A 20,543-nucleotide genomic window follows, 5' to 3' on the forward strand; every position below is an offset into this window, starting at 1 on the left:
CTTACCAGTAACCGACGGCTTTTCCAAATTTCCTCTCAGCTCAACTCCCATTTTTCTCTGTCTACCTATACATACACATTCATATATCTCTATACATTTCTTCAATTCCCAATTATGTATAGATATATATATATATAAATCATTAAATTGGAAATCGAAGTTGCTGCTGAGGATCGATCCATTGATCAGCAGATATGGCGTTATCAGGCATGAGAGGTTTATCGGTGTTCATCAGCAATATTCGTAATTGCCAGAATAAAGAACTAGAACGTCTTTGTGTTGATAAAGAGCTTGGAAATCTTCGTACTCGCTTTAAGAATGAAAAGGTATCACTTCCTCTCAACTCAATACTCTCGATGTGAAACATAAATTTATTTTTAAAAATTGTAACAAATACTAGTATATATAAACTCATTCTAAGAACCTTAAAGACTGAACCTATAAAAATTAAATTCTAGATTCACCTCTCCGATGTTAGGATGTGTAATGTTTGTGACAGTTTTTGTTGCTAAAGTCAAACTGAACTTTTGCATTTGGTTCTAGTTGAATAATTGGATATGCGCTAGGTTAGCAGTGTTGAAGATCTAGCATAATCAATCATATATGAGATTGTTTTGGGGATTAGTGATAGAGGCGAATTTATGATTTGAAATTTATAAGTTTTTATAACAATATCAAATTAATAATTAGATTCAGTTAAATATTTATAGATATTTAGTAAATTTCTTAACATATACTTTCTCTGTTTTAATTTATGTGAACTTATTTTTTTTTTTAGACTGTGTCAAAATAAATGACTTCTTTCCTAATTTAGAAATAAATTCACTTTATGAAATAATTTACAGCCACACAAAGATTCAAGACTTATTTTGAACCACAAATTTCAAAAGTCTTCACTCTTTTTTAAATATTGTGCCCAGTCAAATGAGTTCACATAAATTAAAACGGAGGAAGTATTGTATATGGTGCAAGTGGAACTCAAAGAAAACTTTCTGACGGTGTCCTGTGATTTGAGAAGTAGAAAGTTCAACCCTCATAGATTTGAAGTTCTAAATTTTATCATTTCTTATCATTTCGTGCCAAAGTTCTTTCGTATTTTAAATAGGGTTATTAAAAAAATTACTATATGTTACGATCAAGAGTGTGATTCAGTGATCAATGAAGTGGGTCGAAATGTTATTTGTCCATATCTTCCTTTATTCACTTTTAGGAGTCATATGGTTTAAAAATTGGGATTATAGCCAGAATAGATAATCCCACAATTCATATGAGATAGATAATTTCATGTTATCTCATCTCTTGAGCCGAGAGATTTTCGAAAATAGCCTCCCTACCTTACAAGGTGAGGTAAGGTCTGTGTACACTTTACCCCTGATCCCACACAGGGCGGAGCTAGCCCTTCGGCTGTGGGTTCGGCCGAACCCAGTAGCTTTTATCCGAACTATATATTTTTATTAAATTTTTTATTAAATATGTATAAATTATTAATTAAGAACCCAATAACTTTAAAGAATTAGAACTCCGGACCCACAAATTTCGAATCCTGGCTCCGCCTCTGACCCCACATCGTGAGATTCCACTGGGTATGTGTGTTGTTGCTGTAACTTCATGTTATATCAAATTTTATACTGGGATGATCTCTAATCGCCGTAGCAAACGGCCCCTTGGGGCTTTTTAGCAGCCAAAGACATAGAAAAAAGGCTTGGAATTGCAACACTTCTGATTCATTTTTGGTATGGTGGTTAGGATAATCCTTCTGGAAAAAAGAGAAGACCAAACTTAGACATACGTAAATACAACCTGTCAATTATATCTGTATCATTTTTATTTTCTAAAAATGAAAAACCATAAGTTTTATTCCTTAATAATTGAATAAATTTTGTAATTATACCCCCGAAAAGAGAAGTTCACACTTCACATGGAGGGATGAATTGATTAAAAGCATATAATGATGGAAGTCTTTTAACTTTACTCATGATCCCTACCTAATGACTCGTGAAAAATTAATTATGAAATCCCTTTAGCATTTTCAGTCCCTCAAATATCAATAAATTTTGATTAGCTCTTATATTTTTTGTTTACGAAATATTTAACTTTTAGTTAATTAATATGTGCATTTTGAATCTCCCTTTTTGTGAACCTTCGCAAATTTAATGAATTATCAAGTGTTAAATTGCTTTAATGTCAATGTGTTATGTTAAATATATGTTGTTGTCCTTATTTGAGTGGAATATAGTTTTGAAAATAGTACAAATAGTTAGTAACTTACTATATAGAGAAATCAATAACTGTATTTTAATTAATTTAAGGTTAAATGTGCGTAATCAACTATTATAAGAATTAAAGTCAAAATTTAATAAACGAAATTAGGGGATTTGCCTTCTGGGTCAGACTCGTTGCACGGGGCTTGCCTAGTGCGAATTATCTCTTCTGCGTGGTTTGTGGGCTATTGAATAGGAGCGGGGAATGCTAATTTTTAACTCCCTAAAGCATTTTGTCAATTACTACACCTTTCCTCTTTTTTTGGGTGCCTAGATATCCACCCCAAGCCTTTCCTCCAGTGAATATGGTACAAATGGTAAGTTTTTACCAACAAAACCAAAATTCTAGAACTACGAATATTTTTATGAGTAAGCCACAAAATTCAAAAAACTAATTAAATTGACGTTTGGACATGGATTAGGTTGAAATTTTCGTTTGGTCATGGGAATTTTTCACCTTTTTCGAAAAAACATTCGACTTTATTTAAAAATTAGCGCTTGGCCATGAAAATTTCAAATACAACTCTCACCAAAAATATTGTTTTCACTCTTTTCACTTTTCATTACGTTCAAACAATCAAATTTTTTTTGCGAAAACTATAACCAAACACAACTCCATCTTCAAAATTCCAAATAAAGTGAAAAATATTTAGGCCTCGTTTGTCCATAGATATCAAAAAAAAAAATTCACTTTCTTTTGGAATTTTGGAATTGGAGTTGTGTTTAGCCATATTTTTTGAAATTATAGTTTTTGGTGAAATGTAGTTGTAAAAAAGTGAATTTTTTTTTAAATTTTTTTTTTTTTGAGTTTTTGGTATTCCGGAATACAACTTCGAGTTGTATTCGGAATTCTCATGGCCAAACGCTGATTAGAAAAAAGTAAAAAAAAAATTCGGAATAAAGTGAATAATTTTTATGGCCAAACGGGGGCTTAGTTTTCATGGTCAAACGCCTTCAAAGTTTTGTTATCACAAAAAAAAAAAAAAAAAAAATTACTACTTGAATTTTAAATTTAATTTTTTTTCAAAATATAACCAAATTATACTTTGAATTTTTTTTTTTATAAGGAAGAAAATAGAAACTCAAAGCAATGGTGTTTCTCTGTGAGTACACAAGAGTGTTCAATTCAATCAAAATCAAATTAATTAAAATTAATAAAAGTAAAAAAAAAAAAAGGTCGTCTTCGTCCCACTGTCGACTTTTTTTTTTCCAAATTTTCTCAGTCCACTTTCTCTCTCTAGATCAGACCACCTCTTTCTCTCTCTACATATACATACACACATTCCATATATATATCTATACATTTCATCTATATTCAAAAAAATATTACCAAATTATACATAACACGTATAAAACCGCCATTTTCATTCATAATTTTGAACATCGATCTTCAATTTTGGACCGTCAGATCAAAGTACACCGTTGGATCTGAACGGCCATGGCGTTATCTGGCATGAGAGGATTGTCGGTGTTTATTAGTGACGTTCGTAATTGCCAGAATAAAGAACAAGAACGCCTTCGTGTTGATAAAGAGCTTGGCAATATTCGTACTCGCTTTAAAAATGAAAAGGTGAAACTTTTTTTAATTATAATTTCAACTCTTTTAGCCGTATATTAGTTTGTCTTACTTTCCTTTTTAGTACATTTGAAAAAAAAAATGTTCTTTTCTAACTTTTTGATGACATATTTAAGAGATTGAAGGGTATTTTGGTACATTTCATGTATCCTTTACTTTATTAAATTTCGTATCAAGTCAAAATCAGACAAACAAATGGAGTATATATTACAAGTTGTTTAATGTGTGTGATGGTTTTATTAGGAATTGAAGCTTCTCAACTTTTGAATTCGAAGCCAATGAAGCTTATTGTTTTCTCCGTTTCAATTTGTTTATCTTACTTTCCTTTTTAGTCTGTTTAACAAAGATGTCTCTTTTTTTTTTTTTTTTTTTCTACTCTTAATTCCAACTTGACGCATGACATGTTTAAGATCACAAGATTAAAGGACATTTTCGTACATTCTAAGTATCTTTAGTTTAAGACTTTGTATATTTCTTAAACTCCGTGTCAAGTCAAAACCAGACAAATAAATGGAGTATATATTACAAGATGTTTAATGTGTGTGATGATTTTATTAGGAAATGAAGCTTCTCAACTATTGAATTTGAAGCCAATGAAGCTTATTGTTTTCTCCGTTTCAATTTGTTTATCTTACTTTCCTTTTTAGTCTGTTTAACAAAGATGTCTCTTTTTTTTTTTTTTGCTACTCTTTAATTCCAACTTGACGCATGACATGTTTAAGATCACAAGATTAAAGGATATTTTGGTACATTCTAAGTATCTTTAGTTTAAGACTTTGTATATTTTTTAAACTCCGTGTCAAGTCAAAACCAGACAAATAAATGGAGTATATATTACAAGATGTTTAATGTGTGTGATGGTTTTATTAGGAAATGAAAACTTTCAACTTTTGAATTTAACATCAATGAAGCGTATTAGTCCTTCTGTTTCAATTTGTTTGTCTAGTTTTGACTTGGCACGGAGTTTAAAAAAGTAAATAAGACTTTTGAATTTTGTGGGTGTTAACTAAAGATATGTAGAATGAACCAAAATGTCATTTAATCTTGTGGTCTTAAACATATCATGTGAAAAGTTGAAATTAAAGAGTTGCCAAAAAAGGAAAGAGGCATTCTTTTTTAAAAACAGACTAAAAAAGGAAAATAAGACAAACAAATTGAAGGGAGGGAATACAAGTTGTTTAATGTGTGTGATGGTTTATTAGGAAATGGAACTTTAAACTTTTGAATTTTACACCAGTGAAGCGTATTAGAATTTTTTTGCATTTGGTTATGCTAGAGTTGTGTTGAATGTCCATTAGTGATGGCTTTAGCAGCTAGTTAAGTGAACGCTAACCTGCAGTAATTAAACTTATTCTCTGATCTTGTCTTTGACATAGTAAGTACAGTACTTGCTTTAAGAACGAAAAGGTTTCAACTTTTTTTAACTGTATATTACAAGATGTTTAATGTGCGTGATAGTTTATTAGGAAATGAAACTTTCAACTTTCGAATTTGATGTGTTAGAATTTTTTGCTATTTTCTGCATTTGGTTATGCTTAGGGTTGTGTTGGACGCTCAAAAGTGAGTTTAGCAGATAATTAAGTAAAGACTAACCTGTAGTAATTAAACTTATTTGTACTTGCTTTAAGAATGAAAAGGTTTCGACTTTATTTTTTTTATATAATAGCAACTCTGTTAGCAGTATATTTACAAGATGTTTAATGTGTGTGGTGGATTATTAAGAAATGAAAATTTCAACTTTCATTTGGAGGTCGAGGATTAGGTACGTAGAAGGGTAGTAGGTAGCCGTGTGTTGGAGTACTTTTAGTGGTCTTCTCCTTATTGAGTAGTCTTACCTAGTATTCACATACCATCCTATCCTTCAGTTTTACTACCAGCTGTTACTTCGTTTACTTTGTTTATTTTGCTATTCTGCTGTCGTTGTTTTCCTTTTCTATTCTGCTTTGATTGCACTTCTTTTGAGCCGAGGGTCTATTGGAAACAACCTCTGTACCCCACAAAGATAGGGGTAATGTCTGCGTACATCCTACCCTTCCTACACCCCACTTGTGGATTACACTGGGTATGTTATTGTTGTTGTTGTGTTTAATTTGTGTGGTGCTTTATTAGGAAATGAAAATTTGAACCTTTGAAATTGACGTCAGTGAAGGGTAATGAGCGTCTGCTATTTTTTGTATTTGGTTCTGGCTGAATTTTGGACTTGTGCTTAGCAGGCTTCTTCTTCTTCTTTTTTTCGGGTGGGAGAAGGTATGTGTTAGGGCTGTGTTGGACATCCAATAGTGATATCTTTAACAGATAGTTAAAATCAAACTTATTCTTGTGATGTTGTCTTTGACATACTAGTAAGTAGTTACTGCTGAGTTGAATACATTGTGAGAATCTGGTTGGGTAACTCAGTTATGAGACCAATTGCATTTGCACAAAACAAGTAAAAAGAGAAACCTATTAGTAAATGCGTATGTTACACTCTTAGTTCATTTTTATGTGATGTGTTTAACTGAGTACAGAGTTTAAGATATTAATTTGACTTATACATACTTATTAGTGATTGTATAATGGAATATTAAAGTAGTGGTTGAAAAGTTAATTAGATAGAGAAGACGTCATCAAAGTTTACCATTTGAATAGTTCAATGTATTTGGATTCTTAACAATGAAATTTGCACAGAAATGGCTGTCAAATTAACAATTAAAATATTACAATGTCAAACAATTTGGTCGTCCCAACAAGGAAAGAATGTCATATAAATTGGGACAGAAGGAATACTTTTTAGGCAAACAATGTGAAGTTCCGGTTGCTAAGGAAAGATAGCAGTTCCAAAGTGGCACATATTTCAAGGTCTGTTAGATACTGTTAGGGGACCTGTTAAATAAGGGGTTTTCCTTTGATCAATAATTTGATGCAGTCAATGACAATGACCCCAGCAGAGACAGAAAAATACTAGTTGATTTTTTCCCATATGTCCTAGCCTTGGTGGGGACAGAGCTACCTGGAAGCTGTTGTTGGTGGGAGGTGGCAGGTATCTAGTGGAATTAGTAAATCACCATAATTAGGCTTGTCAAAAAAATGACAATGACTTATTGATAGTGTATACCATAATTAGGCTTGTGAAAAAGCACTTAGCAGCAGTTGTACAAGTGCAACTCATGCCTAGAGTGTTGAAGGGAGGACCTTTTGGCTATGCCAATCTAATTGATATCTGTTTTATGTGCGTGATATTACATTTGAAATGGCTGTCACAAGTTTATGTCAGCTCCCCCAAGGAATTTTAGCTGGCCTATTACATTGAACAAGGCTGGAAAGACAGAGATATACTCTCTTATATAAGATATTGTGAAATCTGTTTTTTTTTTTTTTATGTTCTTTTATCAGGTAATACCTAGAATTTTGGAGTGAGCGCTAGGTAAATAAGCTATAGAACTTTAAGTTGAGGAGAAGACGATGGGCTTGGAACGTGGCTCCGCTTGCTTTGATGTGGGTAGTTTGGAGAGAGAAATAGGAGAGCTTTTGAAAGAGTAGAGTCGAGTTTCTCTCAGTTGAGGAGTAGTCTCCGATCTTCATTTTCTTTTGGTGTAATCAGAAAGTTCCCAGTTGTATAGATGATTGGGTGGAGTTTGTAGAGAATCATATGTTGTAGATTCTTTACTTTATGTGTACCTCTTGTATTTGGCCAATTTGGCCATGTTTATGAATGAAAATACATTTACTTGATCAAAAAAAAAAAAAAAAAAGCTATAGAACTTCAAATATAGTTGGCAGAGATGGTATTCCAGAGAGGTGCTCAATAGTTGATGACTTTGAAGTATGATCGATAATGATTTAGTGGTTATTGATGATCCGACTGGTTTAATATTATTAGGGTTTTTATTAGGATATTCTGAAAAGTAATAGGAAGCATATACCAGGATGGTATTAGCTTGTTTTCTACAATCCCATCGATGCAAGGTGATGTTATTGATAGGCGTAATTAGTTTGTTACGATGTAAGTCCTTTCCTTTTTTTTTTTTTTTTTTTTTGCATTTAGTAAGGTTTGGAACCTAGATCACAAACTCTTAAAACCGGACATCAGATCAAAAATCAAAAGAAAGATGTAAAATGGTCAGAATTTGGTTGTTTTGTGAAGCTTTATCCATGCCATTTTTGTTACTTCTCTAATAACTGGGACGAGGCAAAAGGGGGGAATGAGTCACTTGAATGGAGTTGTTGTAGACATTGGATTATCCTTTAATGGAAGCCGGTGATAAAGTGATAATATATCTCAATTGTCTCTTGTTCAATGAAAAGGAGATTTGGTGGGAGTGGGGAATGTCTTTCTACTCCAGACTATTAAAAGTTATATGACATTTATTTTTTGAAACTGGTAACATTGTATTCCTCAGCATTAAGGATATGCCTGAGACCCAAAAGAATGGTAAAGAACATAAAGATACTTACAGTGATCCTAAGAGGTCTACTATCTGTTCTGCTTCCTCTACACATTGTTCTTTACACCAAACATAAAAAGATACATGCAATTACATTGAACTTTCTGAATAAAATTGAATCTATCTTCAAAACACTTCCCATTTCTCTCCCTCCACAGAGTCCACCAAATATAGGCAGGAATTATTTTCCACCATTTCTTCTGGCTCTTACTTCCCCCCTTCTGATCCAGCAGCTCATCATGTCTGTTGTATGCTCTGGCATGGTTCATTTTATCTCTATAAGGCTAAGGAATAGTGCCCAAATCTGTGTGGTTACTTTGCAATGGAGGAACAGACGGCTGTTTGTCTCCTCTGCGTCCTTCCGAAGTAGGCATCTGGATGCTAGTTGCAATCTTCTTTTTGTAAAACTTCATGTCTTTTCTCAATTTATCCAATTTCTTAACCACCTTAGTTGGTATAGGAAATAGAGACATAACTTAAGTTGGGAGGGACTCTAAGACAAAATTATTCTAAATGCGTCTACTCTATCCACCGAGACAAGTATTGTGACTTCCATTTTGCTAATTTTTTCTCAGTTTTCTCTACAATGTCATCCCATATTTCCAATGCCTTGTGTTTAGAGCCCAAAGGCATGCTAGGATAAACTTTTGGCAATTTTTCTGCTGCACCCCAAAATGTTAGCCAGAGCTTGAACCTGTATCACTTCTTTTATTGGAAATAGACTGCTCTTCCTCCAGTTCTCACTCAAACCAGATGTTGCTTCAAATACTAGTAGGATCATCCTAATATATCAGATCTGGTTGTCTTAGCTTCACAGAGTATCTGCATAAAGTAGGTGACAGATTTCCAACTCCTCTCCTACCCTGTTGCCAATCTTGAAGTCTTTCAACAACCTGTTCGGAATTGCAATCCTCATCGTGCTGTTAAAACCTTCCACGGCTATAATGAAGAGGAAGGGCGATAGAGGATCACCCTGCCCTTTCTGATGAAAATAACCAACAGCTTTTCATTCACTTGGATTGAGAACCTAACAGTTTTAATACAGAATCCAATCCATTTCAACCACCTATCACCAAACCCTGTCTAAGTATGGTAAGTAGGAATTCCTAGTTTAGATGGGCATATGCTTTTTCTGTGTCTATCTTGCACATAACTCCTGGAACATCCCCTCTCAACCTGGAATCCTTATACTTACTGGCTATCAGTGCTGAATCTATGATGTGTCTTCCCTTTATAGATGCCATATGATGTTTGTTCACTAGCTTGCTCACTATCCTTTTCAACCTTTATAGTGATCAACTATAAAAGAAAGGAGCAGAAATCAGATTTTTAGTAGTTTAGATGCAGTATGAGTTACAGTTACTTGGTGCTCTTCCATGAGCTGCTCAATATAAGCAAGGCTAAAGCATTTACAGATTTATGATGATTAACTCAATCAATTGTATCTAGCATAACATTCAATGTTCTCAGGGTTAAATGTCAAAATGGATGCCTGCTTGAGATAGAAGTATGGCAGAAATAGCTGTGCTATTAACTTGGGCATAAAATATTTTTTCTGTACTAGGGGCTATTTTTATTCCATTATTCGCATTATCATTTCATCTGCATAGAATTTGAATTGGTTGCACTTTAATTGCATTCACGCTACACCTTAAAGAATTTCGTAATATAGCCGCCACCCCCCCACCACCACCACCTCCCCCGGGTCTTTTCTTTTTGCTGACTTCTATTCAGTTAAACCATAAGTCTTGCAAACTATGTTTTGTCATCCGAGACCAGGCCCTCCCCTATTTGTTCACTGCTCTCCCATCTTTGCTTTGTATAAATTCTGTTTTCCATCTTCTTCTTTTTTCCAAAAACGTCAAGCATAGACCTCCCTCATCGTGTGTTAAATTAACATAGACATTGCCCATAGATATTGAAACTGTATTGTGTTATACAGGGTTTGACACCATATGAAAAGAAGAAATATGTCTGGAAAATGCTTTATATTCATATGCTTGGTTATGATGTGGACTTTGGTCACATGGAAGCTGTATCTCTGATTTCTGCTCCAAAGTATCCTGAGAAGCAGGTACCTCATTTCTCTTCTTTTCTTTTCTAGACATGGATAACTCATCCAAATTGGTTTATGTGAGGTAAAGTCTTTCATCTTTTTTGATTGAATTGATAAATATTACTCCCTCCATCCCAATTTGTTCGACACTTTTCGCTTTTCGAGAGTCAAACGAGTTGTTCTTTGACTGTAATTTTTTCATGTCTTTTAAATATTTTAAATTATTGATTATAGCGACTTATAGTACTTTTTAAGTAGTTTCCAAATATGTAAATGTTATTTCAAAAAATTTAAAGATTCTATATTCAAACACACGGTCAAAATTAAGAAGTTTGACTCTCGAAAAGCGACAAGTGTCAAATAAATTGGGACAGAGGGAGTACTAGTATATTGAAAATATATGAAAACACAAGTTGTGTCACATCTTGCTTTCTATGCTAGCATTTTGGTGACCTTATCTCTGCTGAATGAAACACTCTATCTGTTTGGTCTATTCATAATAACTCTTATCCTTCCAGAGGTCAATATTTTCTCATAAAACCATATATGTCATGGCTTTACATTGATTTAATTGGAGAGGGTTGTGGTTTTAAATGTCTTATTTTTACTTGATAATTTCCATGCATTGATATTGATAGGGGAGAGAGCATATGCTACTCTTCCTTGTGCTGCACCTACTGTTTTTTATGTAATTTAAAGGCATAAAGTTTGACTGATTGTTTTGGTATTTTGCAGGTTGGATATATAGTGACATCATGTTTGCTCAATGAGAATCATGATTTTTTGAGATTAGCAATTAATACAGTACGCAATGACATAGTCGGACGCAATGAGACTTTCCAATGTCTAGCATTGACATTGGTACGAATTTCAGATCTTTTCTTCTTTCTCTTCCTAGAAGCAGACCTGTTGTTCTTTGTTAGTTCGTTACAAGTTTCAATTGCTTGATATATCTGTGCAGGTTGGAAATATCGGGGGAAGGGAATTTGCAGAATCTCTAGCTCCTGATGTTCAAAAATTACTTGTAAGTCATTATTTGCAGTAGTCATCCAGTATCCCAAGTCTATGACTGACGATGGCTTTGTTTTCTTTTTTTCCTTTTTTGTTGAGTCAGATATCAAGCAGTTGCAGGCCACTGGTGAGGAAGAAGGCTGCACTGTGTCTCCTACGTCTCTTTAGGAAAAATCCTGATGTCATGAATGTAGATAGCTGGTGAGTGTGGTTACTTAGGTGGATGGTTTAATAAGTAATTTCATCTGTATCCCAACAAATAGAGTTTTCCTCATAATCCAGGTCAGATCGGATGGCACAACTGCTAGATGAACGGGATTTAGGTGTCGTGACATCTTCCATGAGCCTTTTAGTTGCATTAGTGTCAAACAACCATGAAGAATATTGGAATTGTCTTCCCAAATGTGTTAAAGTATTGGAAAGGCTTGCAAGGAACCAAGATGTACCACAAGAATATACCTACTATGGGATCCCATCTCCCTGGCTTCAGGTTTATTTACTTTTCCTGTGAAATCTGCAGTAGCCATTACTTGTTGCAGAAAAGAAATTGAATATGTTAGTCTTTGGACCTTTAAACAAAGATATGCTTTGCAATCACATTAATGATCAATCTATGCACATTAAATGCATGATTTGTAATTTGGTGCATGGATAGGATCTCAAATTTGATGCATCAATGTGAAAGCTACTAAGCTAGTATGTGGGAATCTGACATCATTGCTTAAGCATGGTCTCAATTTTGATAATTGATTTCAGGTAAAGACTATGAGGGCTCTTCAGTATTTTCCTACTATTGAGGATCCAGATACTAGAAGATCATTGTTTGAGGTATGCTCCCCTGCTAAATAGAAATATTCCTCTTTAACTGAGAGCATATCCCCTTTTTCTATCCGACTTCACTTGTCCAAAAGAATCAGTAGTAAATTTCAAAGATGTTCTGGATTTCATATGATCAATCAGGTTTTGCAACGGATATTGATGGGAACCGATGTGGTGAAAAATGTGAACAAGAACAATGCGTCACATGCTGTCCTCTTCGAAGCGCTTGCTCTTGTAAGTTTCTAAATGTATCAACCATTATCCCTCCCTATAAATCTGTGTGCTATATGAATTGCTGATAGCAATGGCATCTTACATTTGAGTAAGTTCTTTATAAAATAACGATATTCCTGAAGTGGAAGCATGGTGATTTGTTAATCAAAACCTATATGGTGCTTCTCGTAGCCTTTACTTGGACATTTGTGCTGACTTCGAGTTCAAATTATACATCTTGATTTTCTTCCAGTTTCCTGACAAATTCCGGAGTTATTGCTACCTGATAAGATTTTTGTTTATTTCTGCACATTCTTTCTAATCTTCTTACTTCTTTCATAACAATTCCTTCCATCACATAATCGCTGCGTCTTCTTCCAGGAAATAGAGAACAGTTCACCTTTGTACTCTCCATATGCTAAGATGGACTTGTTGTATTATCTAAAATTTCAAAGCCTGGCTGCTGTTTTAAGTTATCCCTTGCTTTCTTGGATATATATTAAGTTTGACTTCTCATTGATGTGCTGCAGGTCATGCATCTTGATGCCGAAAAGGAGATGATGTCTCAGTGTGTTGCATTGCTTGGGAAATTCATTGCCGTACGGGAGCCAAATATTCGCTATCTTGGTTTGGTAAGTTGTAGCAGCATACAAACTACTATTCTATGGTATATCTTCTTCTGTGCATGTAAGAGATCTTTTATACAGCAGTCGCACTTTCACACTTGTAGGTCCTGCATATGCTAATATTCTCGCATTCTGTTGGAACTTGCAAAACAGATCCAGTTTCCCAGTATGTACCAGTTTACTACTGTCTGATTTCCTCATCTCTGTTTTGCATGCAGGAGAATATGACTCGGATGTTGATGGTTACAGATGTGCAGGACATCATTAAAAGACATCAAGCACAGATTATTTCCTCGCTAAAGGATCCTGATATCAGGTTATTTTGGAGCCTTTGCATTTTCCTTATCATCTATTCCCTGCTTTTGTTTTTCAGCAGAGGTACAATAAGTAAAATGTGCTGCTGTAAGTTAGAAAAGGTCGAATTTTTCTGCCCGAACACTTTCTGATTGTGACATGTGCATGGTTACTCCTTAAAGAGAGAGCTCTGCCTATCAATTTACTGACATTAGAGCTGTACACTCAATATCTCTGCTGTTTATTTAGATATCCTTCTCTTTTCTGGTGAAATGATGTAAAAATGTCAATAGTAGTCGCTTGTGTGTCTGTCTATTTTTAAGTTTAGCCTATGCCAGTTCAACTTTTAAATTCAAATTGCTTTCATTACTGACGTTAAGCACCTCAAACAGTATAAGGAGACGTGCCCTTGATTTACTATATGGAATGTGTGATGTTTCAAATGCAAAAGACATAGTGGAAGAACTATTACAGGTATCAGGATTTTTTTTTTTTCATGGTTATTTAATTTATGCACTATATAGAACAATTTTTTTTTATTATTATTGGGTAAAAATGTAGGACACTGAACTTTTGTTTTTGTCAGTATCTTAGTACAGCAGAGTTTGTGATGCGTGAAGAACTGTCGCTCAAAATTGCAATTCTTGCAGAGAAATTTGCTCCTGATTTGTCGTGGTATGAAATAGATATGGACATAATGAAACTTCAGTTTTCTTGAACTGTTGAGCAATATATGGCTGTCTTTTGAAGTTTAAAAACTCTGCATATATATTCCTTCTCAAAAACAAAACAAAAAAAAACCTCTGCACATATATGCTGACTATGCTGAATCAAGGATGTTTCCGTATTTAGCGAAGTTTCATCTCCTGCTTTTGAAGTTGTGGAAATTCAAAAATCTTGTCTTCTCGAAGTTTTCTGCAGTTTGATCTTTCTTGCAACCTTTTGAGGGGTTTAGATATCTACCATACATAGAACTGGTTCTCTCTTTGTGCACATTTCTAACTCCAAATCTAGTGCTTTTAGTCGCTATCTAGCGCTCAGAATTAGATGAATCTGCTGAAACTGTCTAAATCTTGATTTACGGATCTACAATGTGATAACAGCTAAGAGTGTGTCTCGTGGTTTGGCATGCAGGTATGTAGATGTCGTCCTTCAATTAATTGACAAGGCTGGTGATTTTGTCAGTGATGACATCTGGTTCCGTGTTGTACAATTTGTTACGAACAACGAAGATCTACAGGTAACTGTAGCTGCTCTCTGTATATGCTAGCTTGATTTTAGTTTCTTTTTTAATGGAGCTCACTTAATACATTCAACCCCTTCCTCAGCCTTATGCAGCTTTGAAAGCCAGAGAATATCTTGATAAACCTGCCATACATGAAACAATGGTCAAGGTGCGTATGTTCTCTTTTAATACTAATAATATCTGTGTCTCTCTGTGTGTGTATGGAAATGCTATGAACCCTTATGGATTATGTCTGCATACTTATCATGCTAGATTCATTGCTAGCTGATAATTGGAATGGGTAGTCCAACCTAAGTCACTTTGACATGCAATAGTTACATGAACATTGAGGTCTTAATCTCTCTGCGGCATTCGTAATTTGTTATTGGCATATAAACTAAATTAGAGGATCTTTCTTGGAGGTTGATAATTCAATTAAAGATGTGTGCATGAGAAGGGAAAACCAAGCTGTGGATTTCTGACTGGCAACTGCCAAGTGGAAGAATGAGTAGTTACCTTATGACACAACTTTGGAAGATATGTTGGCTTGAGCTGTTTGTGAGATGGAAATAGCTTGGATCTTGACTTAATCCCCTTATACCAAGAACGGGCTTGAGTCTCAAGGATCACAATTTAAGGCATGTTGTCTACACTTTGAGACTTGGCTTGACGCTTCCATTTTACAGGAAGGCCTACTGTTAATCCAAGTCATTTGAAACTCAATTTAGTTCATTTAAAAGGCTTCCATTGCCTCGACCTTACTTGGGTGTCCTAACTTTATCTTCAAGCTAGATTTGCATCATCCTATCATAAGAAATTTAATGCTATTTCATTTGCTCTTCCAGTTCTAATGTTTAGTTGCCTCACAGCCAGAGATAAGCACCCAAGAGCTAAATAATCTTCGTCGTGATTTTTGTTTTGAATTTTGATGCATCTGCTGTCCTTTTGTCGTCAGTTTGAAAAAAAAAAATGGGAAAGCTAATTGAGGATTTAAATTTTGCTATCTGATGGAGTAGGTCAGTGCATATATCCTTGGAGAATACAGCCATCTTCTGGCTAGAAGGCCTGGATGTAGTCCAAAGGAAATCTTTAGCATCATTCATGAGAAGCTCCCTACTGTTACGTAAGGATATTCAATTGTTTGATCTCATTTTCTCACTGTTCTTATTCTCCTATATGCTATTTTACACAAACTATGCTATTCAGGACTTCAACAATTCCTATTCTTCTGTCAACGTATGCCAAGATCTTGATGCACACACAGCCACCAGACCTGGAGCTACAGAATCAGATTTGGGCAATATTCAGCAAGTAAGATAGTAATATTTTATGGTGTTGTAATTTCTGTTCATCCTGTACGGCGTTTTTCTTCTGTGGATATATCCGAAGGTATTGCAATAATCGCTAGTGCTGCATAATAACCCAGATATGAAGGCTGTATCGATGTAGAGATACAGCAACGGGCTGTGGAATACTTGGAGTTGAGTAAGAAAGGTGCAGCTTTAATGGACATCTTAGCTGAAATGCCTAAGTTCCCTGAGCGACAGGTAGCATGCAGGACTTCTCGACTTTGATTAATTTTATCTGCAGTATTCTTCATAATTGACGTATTGGTTTGATGGTAGTCCTCCTTTTGCGTCATATAATGTAATCTTTCAACTGTGCAGTATGCTATTGTCCTATTATTTTATTATCATTTTTATTCATTGGTATTAAGCCACAATATTCTCTTTACGATGTAGTCGCCACTGATAAAAAAAGCTGAGGATACTGAGGCTGATACTGCTGATCAAAGTGCAATCAAGTGGCGTGCACAACAGCAAAATTCTAATGCTTTAGTAGTGACAGACCAACGCCCTGCTAATGGAACTCCACCAATCAGCCAGCTAGGTCCAGTAAAAGTTCCAAGCACGAGCAATGTGGTAATTTGTCTCTGACCATTTAGGAAAAAATTGAGGATTTAATGTGTATGTTTCAGTATTAGATGGCAATCAACAATTTATTTTTGGACAGGATTGTGATTCAGCTGACCAAAGGGAGGCTCAGTCAAATGGAACTTTGACCATTGTGGATCCTCAACCCCCTTCAACCTCTTCGCCTGATTTCCTAGGTGATCTTTTAAGTCCTCTGGCTATTGAGGGCCCTCAGCCTGCTGAGAACCAATCTGACCATAATTTAGGTGCTGGTGTTAAAGGTGCTACAATTGGGGGGGATGCACTAGCACTTGCACCTATTGAAGAACAGATGAACACCGTCCAGGTACTGCTTTCTTTAATGTTTGTTAATATACTTTACCACTTCCTTGATGTTATGACTCCTAATTTAATGATAGGAAGATGCAGTCAATTTATCAGTTTCTGGTTCCTTTGATTTTTTTACCAAATTCAGGTCTCTCAATTCATCATTTTCCTATTTTTTGAAGGTTGTAATAGATTTATGTAGTTAATTTTGCTGAAAGCTGCTGGGATAAGCTTTAAAAAGTGTTTGTCTAGTATCACTGGCATTTTCTCGCATGAGCCTAAATACATTTTCATTGCCATTTGCCAGTAGAAGCACTTTCAATTCATGCTCTCCAAAATCAACTAATGTTGTCGCCTTTTGCAAATTAAGGGAGATTTTTGCTGCACTTGAGATTTTTATTATGGTGCATTGACCTCTTCAGAAGTAAAATTATTTTGACCGTCTTACCTTTCCTGGTTGTAGCCAATAGGAAGCATTGCAGAAAGGTTTCATGCCTTGTGCCTTAAAGATAGTGGTGTACTATATGAGGATCCAAATATTCAGGTAAATGAGCAATCCAGAGTTATTGTTTCAACTGTCGTGTATAGACTTCTATGAACTTAGTTCTTTTGTTGGCATAATTCCAGATTGGCACAAAAGCAGAGTGGCGGGCACATCATGGACGTCTTGTCCTGTTCTTGGGGAATAAGAATACGTCTCCACTTGCTTCAGTGCAGGCTATAATATTGTCTCCATCTCATTTGAGGACGGAACTATCATTAGTACCTGAGACTATTCCACCACGTGCGCAGGTCAGATAATTAATTTTACTTATTACGTGAGTTGAGTTTTTGTTTTATCTTGTCTGATTGTCGTATCATCTTCTGATCTCCCACTAAATGAATTTCTGCAGGTTCAATGTCCGCTTGAAGTTGTTAACCTACGTCCAAGTAGGGATGTCGCTGTTCTTGACTTCTCATATAAGTTTGGAACTCATTTGGTACTGATTCTTAATGAATTTTGTTTTTCGTATTGTTTGAGATAGAGGAGTGATAGCATGAGGTTGGGGGTTCAAGCCATCTAGGAACAAAGTGAAAAATTCCTCTCTCCTGGTGGGGGGCGGGGGGGTTGAAGTTGGAGTTTCATGGTCTGTCATTGTTAAGTCAGTTATTGTATGTTTTTTTTACTTTGTTTTGCATTTTACAGGTTAATGTTAAACTTCGCCTCCCTGCTGTCTTGAATAAGTTCTTTCAGCCTATCACAGTATCTGCAGAAGAATTTTTCCCGCAATGGAGATCACTATCTGGGCCACCATTGAAGCTCCAAGAAGTGGTCTGTCCATTTTCTTTGTTAAACTATAGCAATATACTTGGATATGGAAATGTGCTCTTAAGTGTGTATAATTAAGTACATAAATCACGAACGTATAGCTAGATTGCCATCTCAACCTTACATGCGCATATCGATATCTGAAACACAGCCTCAAACTTATTTATCTAATTTGACCAGGTTAGAGGTGTAAGACCAATGCCACTTCTTGAAATGGCAAACTTGTTCAACAGTTTCCAGTTGATTGTGTGTCCAGGACTTGTGAGTTTCTGATCTTACGTCTATTTTGGCTTGTTACTTCGGGATTTTGACCTTCATATTTCCTCATTATATTTCACTTCTTGATTTCTTATTCAGGATCCAAATACAAATAATTTGGTTGCTAGCACAACTTTCTATTCAGAGAGTACACGAGCCATGTTATGTTTGGTAAGTTAGTGATCTTGTATTTCCTGCTGCCTTTAATGCGCTAAATACCATCATACTTTGTTGCGGGAATTTGCCTTCTACCTGGATTAAGTAGAGCCGTTTGTCCAAAAAGAACTTACATTACAGTCGTATGAGAAGATGGAAATTGTGGTTTCTTGGAACATTATTTTCACCAGAAAATAAGTGAGAAAAGCACTTATTTTCCAAGAGAACATTATCCCTCGTGCCAAACATACCAGTCATCTCTACGATTCATCATTTAGTTTAAAATAGAAAAGTTCTCTAGAAAGTTATCTAACATCTTTAATTGTGATATTCAGGTAAGAATAGAAACAGATCCAGCTGATAGAACTCAACTGCGTATGACAGTTGCTTCTGGAGATCCTACACTGACATTCGAGTATGAGCTAAATGTGCTTTCTAATGTTATCTTCTTAGTGTGCATTACCGACTTTAAATCACCTTTGCATTCTCTTCTAACTATATGTAGGTTGAAGGAGTTCATTAAGGAACAATTGGTTAGTATCCCTACAGCTCCTCAGGCGGCTGCACCACCCGCACCTCCACAGCCTCAGCCAACAAGTCCACCGCCACCATCATCAGATCCTGGAGCATTGCTTGCTGGTTTGCTATAAGTAGCTTTAAATATATTGAGAATTATATCCAGAGTCGAACGGTTGTAAAATTTGTTCATACTGCAAGCCAAAACGTCCCCAGAAAGGCAAGATTGGCACCTAACAACACGATGCAAGGGCTGGCGGAAGCAAGGGTGAGTCTTCTGATTGACATAGCACGCGATTGGAATTCATGGGAAGGGTGCAGTTGAAATTTTGAGATTCTTTTGCACAAATGTGTTGTGCTTTGTTGAGGTTTATAGGTTTAGATGATAGGGCCTATTTATTATTTTGGTTCCTTTCGAATTTTCATCTTCATTTAATCAGGCTTTTACACCATTGGTTTCTGTATTGTCAATAGCTCAAGTCATTGTAAGTGCTGCTTTGGTTTGTTCCTTCCTGTGTATTCTACAAGAATTATAATGAGAAAAAAGAAGTACTATTTGGGTTGATTTATCTTCTCTAAATTGTTCTACACTTCTACTAGTGAAAATGTGCTGTGAATTTAAAATTTTGTTTAAGCGACGGCAGCACATAATTTATTTCTTGTATATGTAGGTAATAGTTTCTCAATCTATAGGTAGCCGTATTATATCTTTTTACATATAGCCTCTTGCTAATTCGTTCAACCAAGGGATTAGTTCAGTTGGCTACTTCTTTCCAAGCTAAATGGAAGTGGTTATGCAAAACAGTGAGCTTTCCCTTGTCATCAAAAGCGACTAACTACAACAACAACATGCTCGGTATAATCCCACCAGGTGCGGTCTGGGGAGAGTAGAGTATGTGCAGATGTTACCTCAACCTTTTGACGGGTAGAGAGGCTGTTTCTGATAGACTCCCGGCTCAAAGACATCAAAGCGACTAACTAAAATGAAAAATAAAAAAAGATTTGTATAGTTCTTATTTAAACTTATTATCTTTTTTGTAACTGGCTGTTGAAGTGAAATCCGATTGTTACTTGAAAGCTTACTCCGACATTTGATTACACGCAGGTGAAATAAAAAGCGCAAATGAATGGATTCAACCTATCATCATTTAACTTGGGAGGCAAATATATTTTCATTTTTACAATAACAATTACTGTGACACTCTTTTTTGATATATCCATATTTATTTCGAAGCATTTAATGGACTAAATTAACCTCCAAAGCAAACCAATAGGTGAGAAATTTCAGTGACATAACTTCCAATGCTTGTCGCAAAGACATGGTTTCTTGGCAATGAGGTAATCTTGAAGCGTCATCGTCAAGATTATCGACTGCATTCTAAACTGCAAATAGTAATAATCAGTGTAAAGAACTTAAAACTATTACCGGTTTTACTAAAGTGTTGCAGCAACAAATTGGTTAGTGTTACTTGTCCAATTATGACCCCATTGCGATTTTCTATTTTCTCTTTTAAAAAGTCATTAAGTGGTGTTTTTCTCTTTTAAAAAGTCATTACGTG

The 20,543-nt window shown here is 35.3% G+C and overlaps 1 protein-coding gene across 4 annotated transcripts; it reads left to right on the plus strand.

Moving 5' to 3' along the window:
• Positions 1-19,564, plus strand: LOC132065413 (AP-2 complex subunit alpha-1-like). 4 transcript variants are annotated; one of them, XM_059458808.1, is made up of 28 exons: positions 3,449-3,831; positions 10,204-10,335; positions 11,053-11,178; positions 11,279-11,341; positions 11,432-11,529; positions 11,611-11,818; positions 12,085-12,156; positions 12,289-12,381; positions 12,891-12,992; positions 13,205-13,302; positions 13,673-13,754; positions 13,867-13,955; positions 14,415-14,520; positions 14,609-14,674; positions 15,522-15,628; positions 15,712-15,816; positions 15,932-16,052; positions 16,248-16,427; positions 16,519-16,615; positions 16,685-16,764; positions 17,209-17,289; positions 17,373-17,537; positions 17,639-17,725; positions 17,932-18,057; positions 18,235-18,315; positions 18,412-18,483; positions 18,804-18,883; positions 18,974-19,564. In XM_059458808.1, the coding sequence occupies exons 1-28, from the start codon at positions 3,700-3,702 to the stop codon at positions 19,116-19,118; spliced, it is 2,994 nt and encodes a 997-aa protein (XP_059314791.1). In that variant the 5' UTR covers positions 3,449-3,699; the 3' UTR covers positions 19,119-19,564. The 4 variants fall into 4 exon arrangements, with proteins under 4 accessions (XP_059314790.1, XP_059314791.1, XP_059314792.1 ...); XM_059458809.1 differs by having other exon boundaries at positions 16,700-16,764; XM_059458807.1 differs by lacking the exon at positions 3,449-3,831 and adding an exon at positions 1-326 and having other exon boundaries at positions 16,519-16,764.
• The last annotated feature ends 979 nt before the right edge of the window (positions 19,565-20,543 follow it).

The sequence above is a fragment of the Lycium ferocissimum genome, chromosome 7, assembly GCF_029784015.1.
Source record: "Lycium ferocissimum isolate CSIRO_LF1 chromosome 7, AGI_CSIRO_Lferr_CH_V1, whole genome shotgun sequence".
In the NCBI taxonomy this organism is placed as follows: Eukaryota; Viridiplantae; Streptophyta; class Magnoliopsida; order Solanales; family Solanaceae; genus Lycium; species Lycium ferocissimum.

What these genes read in the sequence shown, in the direction of transcription:
- LOC132065413 (XM_059458807.1), top strand. Translation starts at nt 195, where the DNA reads ATGGCGTTATCAGGCATGAGAGGTTTATCGGTGTTCATCAGCAATATT. An exon ending in CTAGAAGATCATTGTTTGAG is followed by an intron (nt 12,157 to 12,288) that starts GTATGCTCCCCT and finishes ATGATCAATCAG; the next exon opens with GTTTTGCAACGGATATTGAT. An exon ending in CGAACAACGAAGATCTACAG is followed by an intron (nt 14,521 to 14,608) that starts GTAACTGTAGCT and finishes CCCCTTCCTCAG; the next exon opens with CCTTATGCAGCTTTGAAAGC.